At 38.7% G+C, this 18,455-nt stretch overlaps 1 protein-coding gene and 1 pseudogene across 1 annotated transcript; both read left to right on the top strand.

Annotated features, from left to right (window-relative positions):
- Positions 1-3,013: 3,013 nt before the first annotated feature.
- Positions 3,014-7,870, top strand: LOC127533368 (zinc finger MYM-type protein 1-like). The gene is made up of 6 exons (XM_051946210.1): positions 3,014-3,031; positions 3,137-3,210; positions 3,459-3,584; positions 3,723-3,785; positions 3,947-4,015; positions 4,440-7,870. The coding sequence occupies exon 6, from the start codon at positions 4,718-4,720 to the stop codon at positions 6,716-6,718; it is 2,001 nt and encodes a 666-aa protein (XP_051802170.1). The 5' UTR covers positions 3,014-3,031; positions 3,137-3,210; positions 3,459-3,584; positions 3,723-3,785; positions 3,947-4,015; positions 4,440-4,717; the 3' UTR covers positions 6,719-7,870.
- A 1,089-nt stretch (positions 7,871-8,959) lies between these two features.
- On the top strand, positions 8,960-16,172 carry LOC110960442 (histone H4-like; annotated as a pseudogene).
- Positions 16,173-18,455: the final 2,283 nt, after the last annotated feature.

The raw sequence follows: 18,455 nt of genomic DNA, 5'->3' as shown, positions 1-18,455 counted from the left end.
GTGAAAAACGTGAATATGCAGGGCTGTGTTATTTTATCTGATTCCATTTTGTTGTTCAATCAGGGGTGTCTGTAATGTTTACAGAAGCACTTATTAAAGACCGTCATACTGTCCCTGAATGCATCATACCTGTATGTGGGCATGTTCATAGAGCAGTACCTCGGAAATGTCTGTGTAGTAAAGGAGATGACCCGTCTGTCTGCCTGTACTACACATAGCAGCATGTACAGTAAAATTACTACGCTCCAACCAGCCAGCTCTCATTATTTGTCTCCGTGCACACATCACAGTGTCAAACTTGTTTTAGTCCAGGGGCCACATTCAGCGCAATCTGATCTCCAGTGGGCCCCACCAGTAAAATCACAGCATAATAACCTACAAATAACCACAACTCCAACTTTCCCCTTTGTTTTAGTTAAAAAAGTACATTCTGAAAATGTTCACATTCAATGAATTATCTTTTTACCAAGCATTATGAACCTGAAACTTCTTAACCCTTGCCACTCGAAAAACATTCTGGAGCGTTTTCTTCTAGCATCAACCTTTCTTGTTGTGTCCTGTAATCAAAACAAAGCAGGAAAATGAAGCTTTGGCGAGTCTCCCTTTAAACGTGTGCTGAAAGTGCAGATTTTGAACTTTCTACCAGTTTTTGAATCATTTTTGATCGGCCAAGTAAAACCAGAGATATGATCAATAATAAACGCCACATTTTTTTACCGAACTTCACCGGAGCTATTTCCAGCGTCTTTTATGCACGGCGAAACTTTGAACTTTGGGCTCAGCGGATAGTCCTCTCTGCTGAAAGCATCTGGCGAGAAACACAGACCTTTGGAGTTATGCTTGGTGTAGGAAGGAAAATGTGGACCAGATTTTCACAAACCTGGCGTTCTCTGGAGTAAAAACGCGAACTGGATTTCCCCAAAGGTGACTGAGAAACTTGGAGCTGAGTGACAGAGACACTCTGACAGGGAGCACAGACACGCCCCCAGTCTCTGTGTTCATAGTAAGAGAGTGGAATATTCTAGAAATACACAGAGGAGAGATCATAGATATACCAGATGCCGCGCCGGCCAATGAGCGATGCGTCAGTGAGCCGCCATCTTGGAACGGGAGCAAGCGGGAGTAAACAAACCAGCAATAAGTGTGTTTATCACACACCGATTGCCAAAAAGCTCAAAATGCCACAGTCTTGTGCGGCCTGGGGCTGCACAATACAACGCAACCCAAACACAAGGGCACAAGGAATCCCATTCCACAAGTGAGTATGTCCTTTCCATTGAACTTTTCATAGATTTCACCAGATATTGTGGCAGAAACCCATGGTATGATACCAAGATGCTGTCAGTCTGTCACTTCTTGATGTGGCTCTTTGGAGAAGTGCACACAGAGATGGCAAATTGGGTTTCAGAAATAAACTCATACTGAACTTAGAAAACGATATATTGTTTTTGATTAGCAGTTAATGAAATCAATATTATATCTAGCTTTTTTTCATGCACACATGGAACACAAGTAAATTGAAGAATTTAGGCATGGTTCCAACTTTGTGCCAGCTATGTGCTGTTATTGTTGTTCCCTTTTTTCTCTCAGAGTGAGGAAAATCTATACCTGTGAGTACTGAATTACTTACCGTTTGTGTTATTGAATTGAGCAAGTACGATGCTGTTGAGTTTGATCTTGTACTATTTTCCCGCGACCGCAATGCTAACCGTTAGCATGTCAATGGGTTTTCCCATAGGAATTAGCATCAAGCTAGCGGACTTTGTTTATACGTGTATTTTCGTGTATGTCGTTACTTATTGTATTTTTCTTGTCTATTCAGTTTTACAGTAATTCGTGTGGAGATAATAAAGTGTGGCCTGAACCCACAAAGCGTTGTCTTTGTATGAAGACTGTTAACTATCTGCCAACTTGACAAGACGTTAGTGAGGGCAGAATATCTAGCTGTTTTTCATGCACGCATGGAACACAAATAAATTGAAGAATTTAGGCATGGTTCCAACTTTGTGCCAGCTTTAAAAATTCTTTAAAGCACTGAAAATGAGAAAATAGAAAAACCCTCAAACTTTTTATTAACTTAATATTAAACTTCAACGTATTTTCAAGATAATTGTTCAAAGATGTTAATCCCATATGGAAATGCGGCACAAAAAAGGAATAATTAGTAGACTAAATAAATAAAACTTAGAAGCTACTTATCATGGTGATCAGAGAAACCTGACATCACAACAGGTCAACACAACAAACAGTTGAAGAAAAAGGGTCCCTAAAACTTGTTGTGCTGATTGACACCAACTCTTTTGGAGTGTAATCAAAAGACGACCTCGTAAGCTTTCAAATGAGCCATACCATGTCGAAATCTATGCATTACAAGGAAAGTTATGACCGGAAAACTGTGGCTGTGTAATGGTCTCGCATGTACCAGACGTTGTTTGTTTACAACTTCACTCCCGTTCCAAGATGGCGGCCGGTGACGCATCGCCAGCCTATGCTGGACAGTGGCCCTAGGCATCTAGTATATGTATGGGAGAGATGGCCAAAGTGTGGATTTGGAACTTTCTGTCCTTTTTTTTTTCTAGTCAGGTGATAATTATCACTCTTTGGGAGAGCAGCACGTCCTTCACTGGCTTTGGCCACAGATCACGCTCTCTGCTCGACACCAAAGATGCACAGAAAATGAAGATTTTGTTTCAGACAGAGCCGGCCCACGGCATAGGCGGCCTAGACCGTTGCCTAGGGCGCCATCTGGTGAGGGGGCGCCAAATGGCAGTCTCCCTCTCAGTCTTTCTTTCCTTTTTTTTTAAATTTTTTTTTATTCACTTTCTTAATGCACCATTATGTTTACTCTCAGTCTCTCAACCTATAAATAACTACAAATTTTGTGAAACTTAAAATAAAACTCGTTTTCACTAATCATGACTCACAACTCTCGCGAGTTGTGAGTCACGCATGCATCCTTTTCCATCTGATCTGCGGCGCCGCCGCCGGGGCGGCGCCCCGCGCTACTACAGCATGCTGTTGAGTTTACAAGGTGAGTGAGTGGGGGATGGGCAGCGCATCCCATCAGTTTATTGATGAGATGGTCGTCGTCGTAGCGCTGTCATTTTTGTAAACATAAAACTTTTATCATGAAAAGGCAGTCCAAGCCTTCGGGTGCTGCTTTCAGAAAGCGAAGAAGAGAAGAGGAGGAGAAACGGGCTCAAAGTCGAGGTATATATTCTTTGGATAATGACATAATTCGACCTTTCATCTGGATGTCAATTTACGATTGTGCTAACGCTAGCTAAGTCAAATGCTACTTATTATGTGCTATAACCTACCTCTATTTGTTGAAACATCATACATTCTTGCCTGTGCCAGTTTATTTAATAGAGCAGACGTTTTACCTCGTTGGTTTAGTCACTTTTGTGCATAATCCACAAATTCATGTAATGTGCAAGCATGTTTCTTTTGATCAGATGCTCTGAGAAAATATCTACAGCCACGACAGGGGCCAACTGTAGAAGCTGCTGCAGAAGAGGCAGCAAGCTCGGTCTCACAGTTACCTTCTCCTGTGGCTGTTAGTGACAGTGACAGTGAACATTGTAAGTTGAAAGGATTACTAATGTTTATGTAATAGTTTTGTTGGAGTGGTATGAGATACTCCACTGTCTATGACTTATATATGTTATTATGTTGGCTCACCAAAAAGTCAATAATCTATTATTTGGTGTTTTACACAGCATCTCAAGCATTAAGCAGAAGCACAGCAGTGATTGAGACACAACTTCAAAATGTTGATGCTGGTGAGCATTACAATAGCAAAGTAGTAGCAATGTAATTATACGTCTTATATAAGATTTGAATCAAATCCATCCACTTTATGTTTTGTATTATATAATTTTCACAAAAACAATTGAGGAAAAAAAGTAATTCTTAAAGATCTATATGTTTTTGCTTTGTACAGGAGCAGTCAGTGAAGCACCAAGCAGCAGCACTGTAATTCTTCAGACACCACCTCAAACGGTTGAACCAGGTGAGTATTATACATTTTGTATTATATATAGGAATATACATTCATTCTATTATATATATATATATATATATATATATATATATATATATATATATATATATAAACTCGTGAGAAAAGCATACACAATTACTTAAACAATCAATACATCATGTTATGGTCATTTGTTGGCAAATAAAAGAAAGAGTAAAAAAAAAAATCTTGGTGTTCTTCAAAAATATGGTACAATTTAGTGTTTTAGTTTGTTGCTCACTGTGTGCATTATCTTTATTTAATGCCAGAATGCAAATTATGCATACTTATCATACTTTGAAAAACAAATATATTTTCTGCATTTTATAGAAATATTTGAATCACAGTAAAAAAATAAATAAATAAAATTTATTTGTCCTGTCATTGACATCTTGTGTATTTTAATCTCTTACAGAAGGACCCAGCACCAGCAGTCTCAATACAATCCGCCAGCCTACAGGCGCTCCATCAACATCAACAGATGTATGTGAGCCCATCTCAGCAGCCCCCATTGATCCCGCTGATTGGCCACCCAACTTGTCTGATTCAGAGAGGACTGAATTGGTTAGTCGAGGACCACCTGTAATAAGGTCAGACTTCTCGTTCCCCAAAAAACAGGATGGAAGAAGTTGCCATCACCGCCATTTCTTCAGACTGTTGACCAATGGGGAAAAAATCAAAAGGTCATGGCTCATGTATTCAAAAAAGAAAGATAGTTTGTACTGTTTCTGCTGCAAGCTCTTCTCACAGAAGACTTTTAAACTTAGCAAGGATGGCACTGATGACTGGAAAAACTGTGGTGACATACTTAAAACACATGAAAACAGTAAAGAACACACAAATAACATGGGAAGCTGGAGAGAACTTGAAAGTCGTTCAAAAAAGGGTCAAACAATTGACAATATTGAGATGGCCATAATACATGCTGAAAGGAGGAGATGGCGGGAAGTTCTCACCAGACTTGTGGCAATTATTAAGTCACTGGCAGAGAGAAATATTGCACTCAGGGGTTCCACAGACCAACTTAATCAGCCAAACAATGGAAATTTCCTTAAGGAAGTGGAGTTAATGGCTCAGTTTGATCCTGTGCTGAAAGAGCACATTATTAAGATTGAAGGAGGAGCCAGTCACACAACCTACCTGGGGAAGACCATTCAAAATGAACTGATTGACTGCCTTAGTGAAAGGATTTTGCATGCCATTGTAAAGGAAATCAATGAGTCCAAATATTACGCAATCATTTTAGACTGCACACCTGATGTGAGCCATGTGGAGCAATTATCAGTTATAATTCGCATTGTCTCTGTTGAAGGCACTCCACAGATTAAAGAACATTTTCTGGGGTTTCTAGAGGCAGAGGAAACAACAGGAGAAGGCCTCTCAGCCCTCATTCTTAAGAAATTACTACAACTTAATATCCCATTTGATGACTGCAGAGGGCAATCATATGACAATGGAGCAAACATGAAGGGCAAAAATAAGGGAGTCCAAGCTAGACTGCTCCAGGTCAACCCGAGGGCTTTATTTGTGCCATGTGGAGCACACACTGTGAACTTGGTTGTCTCTGATGCAGCAAAAAGCTCTGCTGAAGCCACATGTTACTTTGGCTACCTGCAGAAACTCTTTAATCTGTTTTCTGCTTCCACTCAGAGGTGGGCAACTTTAAAAGAGCATGTGGACATAACAGTGAAGTCCTGGGCAGACACAAGGTGGGAGAGCAGAATCAACAGTGTGGCGGCTGTTAGATTCCAGGCTGGAAAAGTCAGAGATGCGCTTTTAGAAGTCCGTAACGCTGCTTCAGATCCAACTATAAAGATTGAATCACAGTCTTTGGCAGAAGAAATTGGGTCATACCGGTTTTGTATTTGCACTGTGGTATGGTTTGAAATTCTCTCCAAAATACAGATAGTGAACAAACATCTTCAGTCTCAGACCATGCAGTTGGATGTAGCTGTTGACCTTCTTGAGAAAGCTGAAGCGTCCCTTGCCAGCTACAGAAACACTGGCTTTGATGAAGCCCTAAAATCTGCCAAAGAGATGTGCGAGAACATGAATGTAGTTGCTGCCCTCAAAGAGAAAAGACTCAGAACTACAAAACAACAGTTCTCTTACGAAGCCCCAGATGAACCTCAGACAGATGCCTTGAAGAAAATGGAGGTTTCATTCTTCAACACCATTGTGGATGTGGCCATTTCATCCTTGAGGGAAAGAACTGGAATGATGAGTGATGTAGCTGATAAATTCAGAGTCCTCATCAACTTTCCCAAACTGAACGCAGAAGACCTTGAGAAACAAGCAAAAGATCTGTGTCAAACCCTTTCCTTTGGAGAGAAAAGTGACCTGAACATTGAAGAATTAATCATGGAACTGCAGTCTTTCCCAAAATGGCCAAAGCAAAACATGACAGCCTTTGAACTTCTTGTTTTTCTGGAGGAGAAAGGCCTGAAAGAGGTTTTTCCAAACATGTGGGTGGCACTGAGAATTGCTGTCACTACCCCTGTGACAGTTGCATCAGCAGAAAGAAGCTTCTCCAAACTGAAGCTCATCAAAAATTACCTGAGGTCCACCATGTCACAGGAGCGACTTAATGGGCTGGCAGTGATGAGTATTAATAGAGAAATATCCAGACAGATTTCGTATGATGCAACCATAGATGCCTTTGCTGCACGCAAGTCAAGACGTGTGAAGTTTTAGACAAAAACACTTGACAAACAGAAGAGTTTTGTTAGTTCATTTTTGCTATTTATTTTTTACATTATTTATTTTAATTATTACATTGTAAATAATTATTATGGTGAGAATAGAAAAAAACAGCTGTTTTCCACAGATTTTTGAATTTGCACTAAGGCCTGTTCCCAGACAGAACGTTTAATGTTTGGAAGTTTGTTTGCTTTTTTGTTTTGTTTTTGTACATTTTGAGATATGTTTACTTCGTAGTTCAAGAATTTGCATTAGCACTTCCAGTTGTTTTCTTTTTCACAATTGGAACAGAGTCAAGTGTTGTGGCATTACCTAATGTGTATTACAACTGTGAGTGTAAAGTTTAAAGTAATTTTGATATTGCACTGTTTTGCATTATTTGTGGATTTGCACTGTTGCACTTCTTTTATCCCAGAAAACTTGAAAGTTTTGTGTATTATAATTTTATAAAGCAATGTTCTTATTATTCAAGAAGTATCATGTTTTTTTTTTAAACATTTAAAACTCAACAGTAAGTATATTGTTTTTACCCCTACCTCGATTTTGATTCCTTGAAGACTCATTTTGTCGGAAATATGAGGCTTTTTCGTAACTTCCTAAAACCTCCTTGGTTTAAAAGATTGGTAACTGTACTTACCCTCTGTCGCCACACGATGGCAGCCAAGGACAGGCAATTTCCAGAGATAAGCTCACAAACAAACAGGCGACCTTTCACCCAGTAACGAGGCATAAGCTGCTGCGGCAATTAAGAGAAAAAAAAACACGGAGGAAGGCAATCTTTTAGGAGAACAGTGAACAGGGAGAAGAGGCTCTGCTGTTTGTGACGTAGAAGCAACAGACAGCTCGTTTTTCTCAGGTCTGGGAGGGGCTGCTAGTTGAGCAGCAGAAACAGGAAAAGCACAAACAAACGGGGACAAAAAAAAAAAACACTTTGGGGGTGTTTTTGAAGAGGAAATAACAGTATGACATGGTTAAAACCTACAAAAAGTGGATTTTGCATGATATAGCTCCTATTGTTATGATTATGTTAACAAATTAAAGCAGGTCTTTAGTGTAGACACCTCTGCTGAATCTCTGCGCAGAGATTTATGGGAAAGTGTATTGGATTCGAAGGGGGGGGGGGGCCGCCGTATTACTATTTTGCCTAGGGTGCCTGTGAACCTAGGGCCGGCCCTGGTTTCAGATGTAGTATATTACCACTACTACTACTAATGATAATAATAATAAAATAATAACAATAATTATAATAAAATAAAATAATAATAATAAAACAACAACAACAATAATAATATTCATAATAAACATATTCTAGAAATGGAGAACACCAGGACTCTGGATTCTCCCTGTGGTCCTAAAGCCTGTTTCATTGTTTTTGTCATTGTATAGATTGTGGCGGACAGAAAAAGCTTTTTGGAATGGTACAAATTCATTTATGTAAAATTTTATTGTGACTCCTCATGATTTTGTAAATAGTTGTGCAAAAACGCCGAAAACAATTCCTGCATTTTAGTGCAAATAGTGGTATATAACTGTGTTAACTGCTAAATTTGTACATTAGTTTATGACAAACAGTTTATATTTACATTATAAGTTCTGAAAAATATTCATTACACATGTTTATGGTGTCCACAGCAAAAAAATAAATAAAATAAATCTAGCTTTTTTCTACTCGGACTTTGTATTTTTTCTGCTATTTCAGGTCAAGTGTGTCCATACATTATATCAAAATGTCTAAATAATTATAGAATCACACAGGTGACGTTGTGCTGAAAAAAAAGATACCAAGCAAATCAAGATCAACAGCTTTTAAGGTGAAATATAAAGGTAAAATCAGAATTTGTCAAAAACGGACCTAAACCCCCCAGGGCCCTAAGGGTTAAGGAAAACAAGTTCAATTTCAACAGTAGCCTATTATGCCTCTGTTCATTGATTTTTCTGCTGACCACAATGAATGTTAATATCTGGTTTGATTATTCCAGTAAGTGAACACATTTACTATCTAATATGATATGTTAAAGTCATGGATTACAATCAGTGTCTAAGTGATCTAGTAACTTTCTTGTTTGCATTATTTAATTTGGTCTTATTGTTTTATGTGCTATATGGTGACACTGCTCATATTTTAAACACACTTATTTTTGTATTTTCTGAGCTGCTGTATTGTGTGAATTTCCCACTGAAGGATCCATAAAGACAGAAGCTGCTGATCCTGCTGTTGGTCAGTTGGTGGCGCTGATGAGCAAAGAAGGTTTATTATTAAGCAGCAGAAAATTCACAGAAGAAGAAGAGGAGGAGGAGGATGTCTGTCTTCTATCACGTCCTCAGTGGAGATTTAAACCTCCGTCAATCCAGCAGCGGCATCATTGAACAGAAACCTGATTACTTTCCAATAACAAGCATTATTATGACGAGATCGCCTGTTATTATAAACTTACGTTAGCTACTCCCCGAGCGCTATATACTCTGAAGCAACTAGTGAAAGGGAGATGTACATCACAGAAAAGTCGGTATTATGTGCTGTCTTTGTTGTGTACCCAATATTTCTAATAAACAAGTTCACTGAAGTATAATGGGGAGCATCAACGTCACACTAAGCATTACCAAAATGCTGTTTTTCGCAATAAACATGTCACGCTAACAACAACAGGATACAGTTAATGTCTAAGACACATTTAGCTGTTGAAAAAGAGAATATGTTTAAACTTACCGCTTGCTAAAAGATAGTCCTGATAGCTGTGGATGGCCGTTTATCATTTCCCTCCGAGAGCTTAAAAAGGATCCGGAAGATGGAACGTGATTGGTCAAAAGTAAGCCCACAGGCTCGGGACGTGATTGGCCCAACGGAACATGAGGTCGTGCGCTGGTTGGCTGGATGGGCTTACTTTGGGCTTACTTTGCTCTGAGATCGTGCGCTGATTGGTTGGCTCGGGCTTACTTTGGGCTTACTTTGCTCTAACAGCAGAGTGCAGCAGGCGCAACAGTGAGAATGTCTGGATGAGGAAAAGGAGGCGCTAAAGGAGGCGCTAAAGGAGGCGCTAAAGGAGGCGCTAAGCGGCACCGTAAAGTTCTCCGTGATAACATCCAGGAAATCACCAAGCCCGCTATTCGTTTTTTTCCCTTTTTTATTGTGTATTATACATATTTACAGTGAGTTTTATATTTACATCCTATACAGACAGTTCATTCCGATAATTTTCAAACTTTTGTTACAATATAACATTGAAATAAAGAACAAAAGAAGGAAAAAACGAGAAAAAACAAACCAAAACAATAAACAAAACTAAGAATTCTGACAATTACATGACATTCAAAAACAGAGGCATCTCTTTAACAAAACAGTTCTTCGTAAATATTTCATACTTCTATTGATTTTTTGTTAGGTATTTCAATGACTGAAAGTAATGATTTATTTCAGCGAGGAATGATTTGGATAATGGTTTGGAATTTGAGAATTTTGTTTTGTGGATGTGATACTTCCCAAAAAGAATAAATATATTCACGTTTTTCTCTATTTTCCTGTTTGTATGATTATACACTGTTATAATATGATCTATGTTTATCTTGACTGTGGTTGAAAGTTTCTGACTAAGATGGGATTCTACATCTTTCCATAATTTATTGGTTATAGGGGATGAAAAGAACAGGTGGATAATATCTTCAGTGCCACTTTGACGAAATGAACAGCTGGGATCTATGTCGGTAAATTTTGAGATGGCTTTGTTTGTTGGATAATATCTATGAAGTATTTTGAAATGTGTTTCTCTTATTTTATTATTTAGACAGTACTGAAATGACTCCATCCAGGTTTTTTTCCATTTTATATTTCGAAATTGAGAGTTCCACCAAAATTTGCATTTCGGTTGAGTAATTTTATTTTTTTGAATAGATTTTCTTATTATTTTAATATTACATTTTCTATCTAATAAATCGATTCCATTCACAAACAGTTTGTTACTTACTTTTAAGTCTGACATCAGGTGATGGCCTTTCATTAATTGACGAAGACCTATTGGAATACACTGAACAATAGATTTATATTCTCTGTAGGTGATGGGAAATTGATGTTTTGACATAAAAGCCTCATATTTAATTATTTCACCATTATAATTTACCAGGTCTTTAACATATACACACGTGGACAAAATTGTTGGTACCCCTCAGTTAAAGAAGGAAAAACCCACAATTCTCACTGAAATCACTTGAAACTCACAAAAGTAACAATAAATAAAAATTTATTGAAAATTAAATAATCAAAAACAGCCATCACTTTTGAATTGTTGATTAACATAATTATTTAAAAAAACAAACTAATGAAACAGGCCTGGACAAAAATGATGGTACCTCTATAAAAGATTGAAAACTATTTGACCAGAGTGACATGATTAACTCAGGTGTGTCATTTAATTGACATCACAGGTGTTTCCAAACTCATAATCAGTCAGTCTGCCTATTTAAAGGGAGACAAGTAGTCACCCTGCTGTTTGGTGAAAAGGTGTGTACCACACTGAACATGGACAACAGAAAGCGAAGGAGAGAATTGTCCCAGGACATCCGAAAAAAAATGATAGACAAACCTCTTAAAGGTAAAGGCTATAAGACCATCTCTAAACAGCTTGAAGTTCCTGTGACAACAGTGGCTCATATTATTCAGAAGTTCAAGACCCACGGGACAGTAGCCAACCTCCCTGGACGTGGCCGCAAGAGGAAAATTGATGACAAATTGAAGAGACGGATCGTTGGAATTGTATCCAAAGAGCCCAGAGCAACCTCCAAAGAAATTAAAGGTGAACTCCAAGGCCAAGGTACATCAGTGTCAGATGGCACCATTCGTCGTTGTTTGAGCCAAAGTGGACTTCATGGGAGTCGACCAAGGAGGACACCACTGCTGAAAAAAACTCATAAAAAAGCAAGACTGGAATTTGCAAAAATGCATGTTGACAAGCCACAAAGCTTCTGGGAGAATGTCCTTTGGACAGATGAGACCAAACTGGAGCTTTTTGGTAAGGCACATCAACTCTATGTTCATAGACTCAAAAACCAAGCATACGAAGAAAAGAACACTGTCCCTACGGTGAAACATGGAGGCTCAGTAATGTTTTGGGGCTGCTTTGCTGCATCTGGCACAAGGTGTCTTGAAAGTGTGCAAGGTACGATGAAATCTGAAGACTATCAAGGCATTCTGGAGAGAAATGTGCTGCCTAGTGTTAGAAAGCTTGGTCTCAGTCGCAGGTCATGGGTCTTCCAACAGGACAACCATCCAAAACACACAGCCAAAAACACCCAAGAATGGCTGAGAGAAAAGCATTGGACTATTCTAAAGTGGCCTTCTATGAGCCCAGATCTGAATCCCATTGACCATATGTGGAAGGAGCTGAAACATGCCATTTGGAGAAGACACCCATCAAACCTGAGACAACTGGAGCTGTTTGCTCATGAGGAGTGGGCCAAAATACCTGTTGACAGCTGCAGAACGCTCATTGACAAATACAGAAATCGTTTAATTGCAGTGATTGCCTCAAAAGGTTGTGCAACAAAATATTAAGTTATGGGTACCATCATTTTTGTCCAGCCCTATTTCATTAGTTTGTTTTTTTAAATAATTATGTTAATCAACAATTCAGAAGTGATGGCTGATTTTGATTATTTAATTTTCAATAAATTTTTATTTATTGTTACTTTTGTGAGTTTCAAGTGATTTCAGTGAGAATTGTGGGTTTTTCCTTCTTTAACTGAGGGGTACCAACAATTTTGTCCACGTGTGTATACAGTGCCTTGCGAAAGTATTCGGCCCCCTTGAAGTTTTCAACCTTTCGCCACATTTCAGGCTTCAAACATAAAGATATAAAATTTAAATTTTTTGTCAAGAATCAACAACAATTGGGACACAATCGTGAAGTGGAATGAAATTTATTGGATATTTTATACTTTTTTTAAAAAATAAAAAACTGAAAAGTGGGGTGTGCAATATTATTCGGCCCCTTTACTTTCAGTGCAGCAAACACTCCAGAAGTTTAGTGAGGATCTCTGAATGATCCAATGTTGTCCTAAATGACTGATGATGATAAATAGAATCCACCTGTGTGTAATCAAGTCTCCGTATAAATGCACCTGCTCTGTGATAGTCTCAGGGTTCTGTTTAAAGTGCAGAGAGCATCATGAAGACCAAGGAACACACCAGGCAGGTCCCAGATACTGTTGTGGAGAAGCTTAAAGCCGGATTTGGATACAAAAAGATTTCCCAAGCTTTAAACATCTCAAGGAGCACTGTGCAAGCAATCATATTGAAATGGAAGGAGTATCAGACCACTGCAAATCTACCAAGACCCGGCCGTCCCTCTAAACTTTCACCTGGAACAAGGAGAAGACTGATCAGAGATGCAGCCAAGGGGCCCATGATCACTCTGGATGAACTGCAGAGATCTACAGCTGAGGTGGGAGAGTCTGTCCATAGGACAACAATCAGTCGTACACTGCACAAATCTGGCCTTTATGGAAGAGTGGCAAGAAGAAAGCCATTTCTCAAAGATATCCATAAAAAGTCTCATTTGAAGTTTGCCACAAGCCACCTGGGAGACACACCAAACATGTGGAAGAAGGTGCTCTGGTCAGATGAAACCAAAATCGAACTTTTTGACCACAATGCAAAACGATACGTTTGGCGTAAAAGCAACACAGCTCATCACCCTGAACACACCATCCCTACTGTCAAACATGGTGGTGGCAGCCTCATGGTTTGGGCCTGCTTTTCTTCAGCAGGGACAGGGAAGATGGTTAAAATGGATGGGAAGATGAATGGAGCCAAATACAGGACCGTTCTGGAAGAAAAACTGTTGGAGTCTGCAAAAGACCTGAGACTGGGACGGAGATTTATCTTCCAACAGGACAATGATCCAAAACATAAAGCCAAATCTACAATGGAATGGTTGACAAATAAACGTATCCAGGTGTTAGAATGGCCAAGTCAAAGTCCAGACCTGAATCCAATGGAGAATCTGTGGGCAGAGCTGAAGACTGCTGTTCACAAACGCTCTCCATCCAACCTCACTGAGCTCGAGCTGTTTTGCAAGGAAGAATGGGCAAGAATTTCAGTCTCTGGATGTGCAAAACTGATAGAGACATACCCCAAGCGACTTGCAGCTGTAATTGCAGCAAAAGGTGGCGCTACAAAGTATTAATGCAAGGGACCGAATAATATTGCACGCCCCACTTTTCAGGTTTTTATTTGTTAAAAAAGTTTAAAATATCCAATAAATTTCGTTCCACTTCACGATTGTGTCCCACTTGTTGTTGATTCTTGACAAAAAATTAGAATTTTATATCTTTATGTTTGAAGCCTGAAATGTGGCGAAAGTTTGAAAAGTTCAAGGGGGCCGAATACTTTCACAAGGCACTGTAATCTCTCTTTGGATCCAAGATTGTATGATTAATGATCGATTTTTTTTTTAAGAATACAACAATTATTCCAAATTATACATTTTTGTGGCGAGAAGTTATGACTGTAGCATAATTTCCACGAATTTAGAGCTTGTTTATAAAAATTAGAAAGTTTAACAGGTAGTTTTGGGACACTGTAATTGCACTTCATTAAGAACAATAACCCTCCCAGTTGTTGAAAAATGCAGTTTGGAATAAAATACCACAATGACTTGGGTTTCATTATACACTCTTGTAACCATTTAACTTTAAATGTATAGTTTAAATCAAAAAAATCTAGCATTTCTATTCCTCCTTCACTTCTGGGTCCAGTGAGAACATTCCTTTTCAGGTGATGGTGCTTATTTTTCCAGTTAAAATTTGTAATTAATTTATTGATTGTTGTGGATGTGGAATCTTTAACATAGAGAGAAAGAGCTGGGTAAACCAATCTAGATATGCCCTCCGCTTTACTCGGCAAAACCCGTCCAAAAAGTGATATGTCTCTCTGTTGCCACATATTTAAGATCTGTTGAGTTTTCTTAATTTTAGGTTCAAAGTTTTGTTTTTGATGCTCATCTAAATTCTTACATATGTGGATACCAAGATATTTAACACTTTTTTGACAGCTATATTACAGACAGACAAATCCTCAGTATCATAAAGACGTAAAATTTCACACTTTGATTTGTTTAGGCTTAACCCTGAAGCTTTAGAGAACTCTTCAACCAAAGAGATTGCGGCATTAACCTGATTTTTGTCTTTTAAAAATACTGCCGCATTGTCTGCCAGTTGAGTAATTCTAATTTCTTTGTTAAAGATATGGATACCCTCAACGGCAGCGCTGTTTAGGATATGTATAGATAACATTTCAACAGTTAACAAGAATAGAAATGGCGCTAAAGGACACCCCTGGCGCACGGAACACAGTACTGGAAATCTTGGTGTAGTATTTGGGTATAGCATAATACTGCTGTTAATATCTTTGTAAAACATCATAATCGTTGCAATGAAATTAGAGCCAAAACCAAAACATTCCAGAGATTTATATATAAAGTAATGTTCCACTGTATCGAAGGCTTTGTAAAAGTCTAAAAAAATGATTAGAGTCAGATTCGATAAATTCTGAGTAATCAATTAAATCCAATACCAGTCTTACATTAGAACTTACGTGTCTTTTGGCCATAAAGCCAGTTTGGGTTTCGTTAATAACTTTGTTTAATCCTTTTTTTAGTCTTTTTGCATATATTTGGGCTAAAATTTTATAATCAATATTTAATAGTGTTATTGGCCTCCAATTTTCTATATATAGTGGGTCTTTGCCCGGTTTTGGTATAAGGCAAATTGATCCCTGTTTCATGGTTGTTGACATTTCTTGCTGATCAATGCAGTGGTTAAAAACCTCAAAAAGGGAATTTTCAACTAAGTTCCAGAAATGTAAGTAAAATTCCAGTGTGAGCCCGTCACTGCCAGATTTGCCCTTTTTCATTGATTTTATTGCATCGGCCATTTCCACTCTTGTAATCCGTTTTTCACAGTCTTGTTTAAAATGTTCAGATATTAGTGGTACATTTTGTTTTATGGAACTCAAGAATCGTTCACAATTTGATGACACATTATTCGATTTGTAAATATCTCTGTAAACATATATATGTGGTTCGAGACATCTCTCGTGTTAGTTGTAATTTGTTCATTAATTTTCAGAGAAGCTATGCTATTTTTTTTACAGTTCCGTTTTTATAAAGAGAAAAAAATAGCTAGAATTGTTTTTCGCCATGTTCAAGCCACTTTGTTCTTGAACTAACAAATGCCCCTTTAGCCGGCTATTCGCCGTCTGGCTCGCCGCGGTGGAGTCAAGCGTATCTCTGGTCTGATCTACGAGGAGACCCGCGGTGTGTTGAAGGTCTTCTTGGAGAACGTCATCCGTGATGCCGTCACCTACACCGAGCACGCCAAGAGGAAGACAGTGACCGCCATGGATGTGGTGTACGCTCTAAAGAGGCAGGGCCGCACTCTCTACGGCTTCGGAGGTTAAAGTCAGCGTTCATGCAGCAAAACAAAGTCCTTTTCAGGACCACACATCTCCTCTACAGAGCAGGATCCTGCTATAACTATAAATATTTGATTTTTATTTCCTGACAATTATATTTTTTATATACAAAGAAAGTTACAGAATAGCTTCACAATCATCACAATGTTACTCTACTCTGTTCAATATAATTTGCAATACATATAAAATTGTTCCATTGTGTTTATTTATGCCTTTTATAATAATGTTCACCTCTTTAAAAAGGAGGTACTTAGTGTTGTGACGTTCACGAACGAACTGGTTCTTTTGAACGGCTCGTTAACATGAACGATGGGAACCGAGTCGCAGCTGGGAACGGTTCTTTTTTTCCCCCCAGTTACATGGGGAGGAGCGCAGCCCAGCTGCGCGGTGCTTATTACATATGCAAATAGCATCACGCCACATTGTGCATGCTGCCTTCACGTGAGTGCGCCAGTAAAAAAATAAAACAACAACAACAACAACAACACAGAAACAGTGAACGCCCCCTGCCTTGGAGAGCAGCAGCAGCAGCAGCGAGCGGTCTAAATGAGGAGGAGGAGAGTCCATGGGCGTAACGTACGCGGGGTACGCGTGGGACATGTCCCCCGCACTTTCAACATCTGTCCCCTCTGTTCCCTGCACTTTTTTCAGCCGTTACAACAGCTAAACCCGTTATTAGCATCCAGTAACGTGTTTTCCCGAGACGTCTTTGAATGCACCATGAGCGCATGCTAACGCAGGTGTTCCACAGGAGACGTGCTGCTGTGCTGAGCAGTGCTGAACGTGCGTCTGGAGTAATGTTTAGCAAACCAGCCAGAGCCAGCAAAAAGCAAAAAACTTTACAGTTTTTTTCCAAACAAACCGTGTAAGTTGTGTGACCTTGTTGGATGTAAACAATGTTAGACTTGTTAGCTAAATGATGACAAGGTAAAACGTGGCAATATATCAATATGTTAAGCGAGCTAACAATAATTCAAATGTGGTTGCCTCTGTTACATTACTTGCTAATTAGTTTATTCTTGGAATAAACCCAGTCCTCTTTCATTTCTGGGCAGAAGATGTGCTCACAATTGCTCTCCATGTATTTAAGTCTTTTGGTCCCAAAAGAGGAGAGTCAGGGAGGAGAAAAAAGAATAGGCTATCTATGGTATAAATTTAGAACTATTTTTTACTCCTTCTCTTTCTAATTCTATCTCAGAATTTTGATTTTCAGATTTTTTAATGATTATTTCCATAACAAAGAGCAGAGTCAGGCAGGAGATGGACCAGAGGCGGCGGCCAGCAGTAATGTTGACCATGCAGGGTCTGCAGAGGTGAAAAAAATATAAGTGGCTGAGAAAAAAATATGTATCTATGGGTTAAAGTGATTTTGAGGTTAAATTCTACTGCAATTTTTACTCTTCCTAATGCTATTTCAGAATTTTTCTTACCACATTTTTTAAATGTTTATTGCCATAACAGAAAGAGCAGAGTCAGGGAGGAGATGGATCAGAGGCCAGCAGCAGGGACAAGGATGTAGGGTCTTTACAGGTAAGGAGAGATTATAACTTCCTGAAAATAAGATATCTATTGCAGGGAGAAACCAGGCAGTACTGATCATTTCATCTTCAGTGTTTGGCACCTTTGGCTACTCGTCCAGTAGATGTTCAAGGGACATTGTTGTCAACTCAACTAGAGTTTGGCCACTAAAACTTTAGATTTTATAGTTTAAAGTTTTATACTTTATAGTTTAAAGAACTAGCCTAGTTGGTCCCCTGGTATTGTACTGTGGCTGTTAGGGATTATGTGGTTCTTTAGCCACTAAGGATGGTGCAATTAAATGTAAGAGAATGATAAATCGCTCTGAAAAATTTGTCCCCCTCACTTCTGAGATGGTGGTTACGCCCATGGGGGAGTCAGTCCGTCGTCGTTGACAAAATGAGCCAGTTAAGGAAACGAAGCAGCGTTTGGATGCACTTTTCTCTCGTGGCAGACAGTAAGGGTAAATGCAGTATTTGTCAAAAAATATTTCTAAGTCAGGCTCCACAAATAATTTGCACAGACACCTGAAAACTCAACATTCAACAGTAAAAGTGGCAGACTTTAAAATCTAATCCACACATGTCAAATAAGGTTATAATCAATATTTCAGAATAATTCAAACTCATATTGGTGGGATATCTAAATTCATTCCTCCCAGTGATTATTTCCAAGATTAAATGAGTTAAGGCCAGACTGGCTTTTTAAAATTTAATAAATATAAAAATGAGCCAGTTTTTTGAACGGCTC

The sequence above is a fragment of the Acanthochromis polyacanthus genome, chromosome 3 (genome assembly GCF_021347895.1).
Source record: "Acanthochromis polyacanthus isolate Apoly-LR-REF ecotype Palm Island chromosome 3, KAUST_Apoly_ChrSc, whole genome shotgun sequence".
NCBI lineage: Eukaryota > Metazoa > Chordata > Actinopteri > Pomacentridae > Acanthochromis > Acanthochromis polyacanthus.
Note: the sequence above shows the minus strand (reverse complement) of the source record. Positions and strands in the feature narration are given on the sequence as shown.